At 29.2% G+C, this 6,211-nt stretch overlaps 1 protein-coding gene across 1 annotated transcript; it reads left to right on the top strand.

The window, feature by feature from the left end:
- Positions 1-198: 198 nt before the first annotated feature.
- LOC124931283 lies at positions 199-2,224 on the top strand. Its single transcript, XM_047471716.1, has 8 exons — positions 199-345; positions 593-827; positions 937-1,008; positions 1,096-1,163; positions 1,250-1,394; positions 1,530-1,619; positions 1,696-1,785; positions 1,873-2,224. The coding sequence occupies exons 2-8, from the start codon at positions 615-617 to the stop codon at positions 1,990-1,992; spliced, it is 798 nt and encodes a 265-aa protein (XP_047327672.1). The 5' UTR covers positions 199-345; positions 593-614; the 3' UTR covers positions 1,993-2,224.
- Positions 2,225-6,211: the final 3,987 nt, after the last annotated feature.

Genomic DNA, 6,211 nt, shown 5'->3' with positions numbered 1-6,211 from the left:
ATACACAGATCCCCTCAGATAATATGTTTGTTGGAAATTATTATGAGGGCGGTCTCACTTGTTACGCGGAAATGTGAATTGACAATTTTACCCACCCGGGGTAGCCGTTGAACGGGCAAAGTCGAACACCAGCGGAGACTATGTGGGGTCCGACCGAAGGTGAAAAATATATATACGTTACATAAAGATTGTCCATTTCTTCATTCATTCATCTTCTTCATATAAACAAAAACCCACCAACCATTACCAAAAATTACGAGTATTTTTCGAGAGAAAGTAGTGGTTAGAGAGAGAAAGGCTGAAATTTTTGATCGGTCGTCCAAGGAACACGCGAATCGTTTCAAGGTATTTGAATCGAATCACATCAATTCATTCGAAAAATTTTCTTTTCGTTTTCTTCAGGTTTCATTCCTACCTTCGAAGGGGTGAAACCGCTCCGTTTGATTCTAGATTGTTAGGGATTTCATTGATTGATATATTCTCAGTTGTTGATAGAAAGTTTCGAAAACAAACAAAAACAAATATTATTGATCTGAAGGAAGGAAAAAAAAGGGTTTTGTTTATTTAGGATTGGTTGGTGTGTAACGTACAGGGATTTTTACTTACGTACTGTGATGGGCGAACACGTTGTCGTGGTGGTTGATCGAATGGAGAAATCGAAAGAAGAAATTATGGGACAATCGTCTTCGTTTGATGATGATGATGATAGAGATGTGGGTTCGAATGAGGAAGAACCATTGATAAATTTGTCTGAATGTCGAATCTGTCAAGAGGAAGATTCAATTAAGAATTTGGAGACTCCATGCGCTTGCAGCGGTAGTCTTAAGGTTAGTTAGTTAGTTTGTTTATAGAATGAATGATGATCATTTTTATAAAGAGATCTGTCTGTCTGTTTGTCTGGTTTTGATGTTTGTTTGTTTGTTTGGTTGGTTGTAGTATGCTCATAGGAAATGTGTTCAACATTGGTGCAATGAGAAAGGCGATATCACTTGTGAGATCTGTCATAAGGTTTTGATCTTGTTTATGAAAATTTAATCAAATTCAACATCCCCTGGTTATTATACTTTCTTGTTTCTAAAATTGTCTTTTTTGCAGCAATACCAACCTGGTTATACTGCTCCTCCTCTTCCACCCTCCCTTGAAGAGACATCAATTGATGTCAGGTATACATAATAATAATAATACATTTTCTTGTTACTGTTCTTGTTTATGTTCTTTTTCTAATGATGATGATTATTATATGTTGTAGTGGATGGACTATGCCTCTGGATATTCATGATGCTCGAATCTTAGCCATGGCTGAAGCAGAACGTCAATTTTTGGAAGCCGAGTATGATGAGTATGCAGCAACAAATGCAAGCGGAGCTGCTTTCTGTCGCTCTGTTGCTTTAATTGTAAGACAATCTTCATTAGATTCAGCTCAAATTAAGCTAGTAACACACAATTTTAACCCCAAAATCAAAACAGTTTTTGTGTTTTTAGTCATCCTTGCTTATTTATATAAAACTGTATGCAACTTATTGTTGCAGTTAATGGCTCTTTTGCTGTTGAGGCATGCAATGAGTGTTACCGATCCAGAAGGAGGAGGAGATGAGGATGATCCATCGGCTGTCTTTTCGGTATATTTTAATATCCATATCGATCTAGTGTCCATTTTATTGCAATTTTTCTGACTATAATTTGTTATGTTCTTAGCTTTTCTTGCTCCGGGCAGCTGGGTTTCTTTTACCATGTTATATTATGGCTTGGGCAATCAGTATATTGCAACGTCGAAGACAAAGACAGGTAATTTTTCTTTTTCTTCATGTGTTCTTAACAACGTTTTTGTTGATGTGGAATTAGGAAACTCAGAATTTGTTATTTGTATGTCAGGAAGCTGCAACATTGGCAGCGACTCAATTTGCATTTGTTCTACAATCAGGTCAAGCGAGGGGTGTCCATTTCACTATTGCCTCTGCTCCTAATGTTAATGCCCAACGTGAAACTGTTTGAGACGACGCAGCGATAATCAAATCAATGGTTAAGATTGATTTTGCACGTCCATCAGATGAAAGGATTCGTATCGGATATTATTGAGTTTTATTAGAATACAGTTTTTCTTGTTTAAATTTATTCTCTCTTTATGTATCTTTGTTCTCTTCTTCTTTTAAATATGTGAAAGAGTATATTAAGGTTTTAATGTACAGAATATTTTGTTTATTTAATGAAGTCTCATTTTATTTAATCAACTTTATTTTGGATTTCGGGTTTCAACTTTCAACAATTCATTTACTAAATTTATATGATTTTTTTTTGTTGTTGTCGTCGTCAATAAAAATATTGATTTAGTTTATGTCAAAATAAAGGTGAAGGTAATGATTGTGAGTTATTAAATCGGATAAAAATAAAATTAATCAGATTAAAAAGAATAATTAATAAGTCAAAAATTCTAATATTATATCAAAATAATCATTTTTGAAACAAACATGTCATTAAAATTTGGTTAAATTTATATAAAAAAAAAATGTTGTAAAACAAACAGATCCACATGTGTAATAAATAGGGTTCCGTCAATTCAAAACTTATAATTTCAAGCCTTTAATTATTATTAAATTATTCATGCTTTTGTCATTTTTTTTTCTTAATATAAAAAAGATTAATTATTATTTGTATGATCTTTCAAGAATAAAATTCTGACAAAGTTACAAAATTTTAATCTATTATATATATTATAATATTTATTTTTGATTATTTTGAATTGTAAAGGTAAACGGTCATAAATAAGACATGAAGCAAAAAAGTAATATTAATAATTAAATTAGACATAAAGCAATATAAGTCAATGCTTGCGTTTAGAGCTTGAAAAAAAAGTACTCTTTAAATTACTTGTAAGAAAGATAAAATAATTATATTAAAATAAAAAAGTACTACTTTCAAAAAAAAAAAAAAAAAAAATTAAAAAAAATATATAAATAAAAGAAGGGTATACACTCCTTTTTTCTTTTACTTTTTTTTATATATATATTATTTTGTTTCGTTCAGTTTCTTCTCAAATGTGGCGCTGTACTTTATTTTATTTGTGTGATTTTAAAATTTTCTTTTCACAAAATATTTTAAGAAATATAAATTATTAAATTAATATTTGTAAAAAGCTGGCTATTTTTATTTTAGATTCACATAATTTTTTTATTTAAAATAAAATAAAAAATTGTGTATAAAAAACTTTAAAACTATATCATTTGTACTTGTTCAAATGTTGATTTATGCTTTAAAATTTTGTTATTTTAGAAATTTGGCTACGTCCACCAAAAAGAGAATCTTATTAGAAGATCACAAAAAAAATTACAACGTATAAACTAGAGTTATGACACGAGTTTATATAACACTTGATCCCCGAAACCTTAACAGTTACAGAACTGAGACTGAAAACGATGCTCTCAAGACAAGGACTTCAACTTTCTGTAGTGCCCGACTACACCTTTAAATAGGCTTAAATTAGGTCAACACAATATTTTGGCAAATAATCTCCAAAATATTATCACAATACTTTCCTAGTTATATTACCATAACAAGATATCACAATTCCTTTTGTGTTAATCTTATTTCTTAAATCAAGATTACATACTAAAACGATATATTTTCCTTTTGTTCAATATTCTATTTTTTTACCTCATCAATTCAAGACATCTCAACAAATCTCCACATTGACTTGAATTCCCTCAAATGTTCCAAATGCATTAATCAATGTCCAAAATTCTATCTCATCTCTCTGATCTAGAGTTGTTATAAGACAACTTAATAGATGCATTTGTCAATGCCAGATGGCCCAGATGCACTCGTCGGTGTCGGATGGCCCAGATGCACTCGCTTGTACCGGATGGTCTAGAAACACTCGGCGGTGTCGGATGACCCAGATGCACTCGCCGGTGTCGGTGATGGATGACCCAAATGCACTCGTCGTTTCCAGATGGTCCAGATGCACTCGTCAGTGCCGGATGTCCCGGATGCACTCGCCGGTGCTGGATGGCCCAAATGTACTCATCGGTGCCGGATGACCCAAACATATTAGTCAATGCTAAAGATGACTTAGATGCATTAGTCAATGTCAAGGATGTCCTAGATGATAAACCGTCTCTCTTCTAGATCTCCAAGACAACTTAACAACTTCTTAGGTAACCCAAATATTAAGTCCTATTGATATAGTTTCTAATCCAACACTTATTCTTAGGGACTCATTATTCTTATCATTTTTTACATAATACTTTAAAGATTATTTTCATATCATTATTTTTACTAATCTCATAAATTAGGACATTATTGGTAGAAATTTAAAACAAACAATTTTTTTTTCATCTTCTTATTATTCCAGTTTAATTTTGTTTAATTTGATTTTCTCAATGTCATGAATAGTTAACCCTAAACATAAGTTTTTAAACTTAAATTACTAAGCTAATTCAATATTCAGTTAATCAAACAATAAAGAAGGATAGTTCACTGCTTATTTGTTTGATTGTAATCCTAGATTGTGGAGTTTTAAAATGATTACCCTGTCTTAACAATTCTTATGTGAAAATAGAATGGTTGAACTTATATTTAATATAATATTTTGGCTAAATTGTTATTTAAGATTTAATTTTTGATACAATTTTATTAAATGTACCTCCAATTTTTTATTTTGTCATACAAATTCAAATTATTAAACTTTTAGTCATCTATTTTTTTTTTTCTCAAACAACTTGTTTTGCCTTGACCTGACATTTGTATTTTTTTTTAAACCATTTGTCAAGTCCACAAATGATCGATAGAATATTTAAATTATAAAAAATCAAATTATTTTATTACATCAAGACTCTCCCCTCCCTGCTCCAAACTATCGAACCTCATATAGGGCTAGTTTGAGTGTGTTTTTTTTCTCTTGAATTTTTTCCTTAAAAACTCTTATTTAATTTAAATTATAAAAAAAATGGTTTTAATTTTTTTTTATTAAATTATTCTTTTTCTCTCGACGGACTTGTTTTATATGAGTTTTTAGAAAACTCATAAAAATCAAATATCATTTCACTCCCCTTTTATCAATTAAATCACTCAATTCATTACTCAAAATATTAAAATACTCTCTATTTTAAATTATTATTTTTTATTTTATTTATATATATTAATATCCTTTAAATCTTTTTATCAAAAATAATCATTATCTCCTCAAAATCATCATTCATCATTCAATTTTTCTCTCCTTTAGTTTTTAGAAAACTCACTATCGAACAAGGCCTGTATTTTTATTTAATAAATAATTTATATAAAAAAATATAAAAGATAATTTTAGTATTTTAATAAAAAAAGATAGATTAAACCGTTAAAGTGATATATTGTGTTTATGATAAAAAAACAAGATAAAATTTAAAAACCATTCCCTCAAACTAGCCCTTATTTTCATCTTATACAATAACTTAATTATTTAAAAAAAATAATAATTAGGGATGATTTTGAGGGGTAGATATACAATAACTTGATTATTTAAAAAAATAATAATTAGCGATGATTTTGAGGAATCGATATATTTTAGTAAAAAAATTAAAGGGTTAATATATAAAGATCAAATAAAAAAATAATTTATTTTAATATTTTAATTAATAAGTTGAATGATATGATAAATAAAAAAAATCAAATAATATTATTTTAGTTTTTATTATTCAAATAACCCAATCAATAATGCATTCAATTGGTTAAGTAATTTGTAAAGAAAATAATGATTGTACATTTATAATTGTTATTAATTAAACCAAACAGAGCCTTGTATCGAAGTGATTCTTTCTCGAGATTCTCACCAGACAAAAGCCTTTATAAAGACTTCTCTACGTACTCTTCGCCAGAGGTCCACTAATTTCTGTCCTGAAATCAATTCTCATTATATATCTCGTGACGATATATCCAAACGATAAATCATAAACGAGATATTGCATTGGATGGCAAGACTCGTAATTATCGTATCAAATGGAGTCAAAACTGTAAGCGCTTGTTTGGCTTGAGAGACCCATTCTTTATAGTGCAATTTTCCATTAATTTGTTTTAAAATAAAAGTAATACATTTTTTTATTATATTGGCTTTAACTGAAAAAAGTATGTTGACCAAAAGATAAATAAAATATTATTTCACTTCAAGCTCGTTTGATATGATTTTTTTTATAGATTTTACTTAACTTGTAAAAAGTCTCTCTTTATGTCACATTATTAT

This window comes from Impatiens glandulifera, chromosome 3, assembly GCF_907164915.1.
Source record: "Impatiens glandulifera chromosome 3, dImpGla2.1, whole genome shotgun sequence".
Classification (NCBI taxonomy): Eukaryota; Viridiplantae; Streptophyta; class Magnoliopsida; order Ericales; family Balsaminaceae; genus Impatiens; species Impatiens glandulifera.
This window is presented reverse-complemented; position numbering and strand designations above follow the sequence as displayed.

Coding starts and splice junctions, on each gene's coding strand:
- LOC124931283 (XM_047471716.1), top strand. CDS start 615: ATGGGCGAACACGTTGTCGTGGTGGTTGATCGAATGGAGAAATCGAAA. Junction 1,395..1,529: donor GTCGCTCTGTTGCTTTAATT/GTAAGACAATCT, acceptor TTATTGTTGCAG/TTAATGGCTCTTTTGCTGTT. Junction 1,620..1,695: donor ATCCATCGGCTGTCTTTTCG/GTATATTTTAAT, acceptor TTATGTTCTTAG/CTTTTCTTGCTCCGGGCAGC.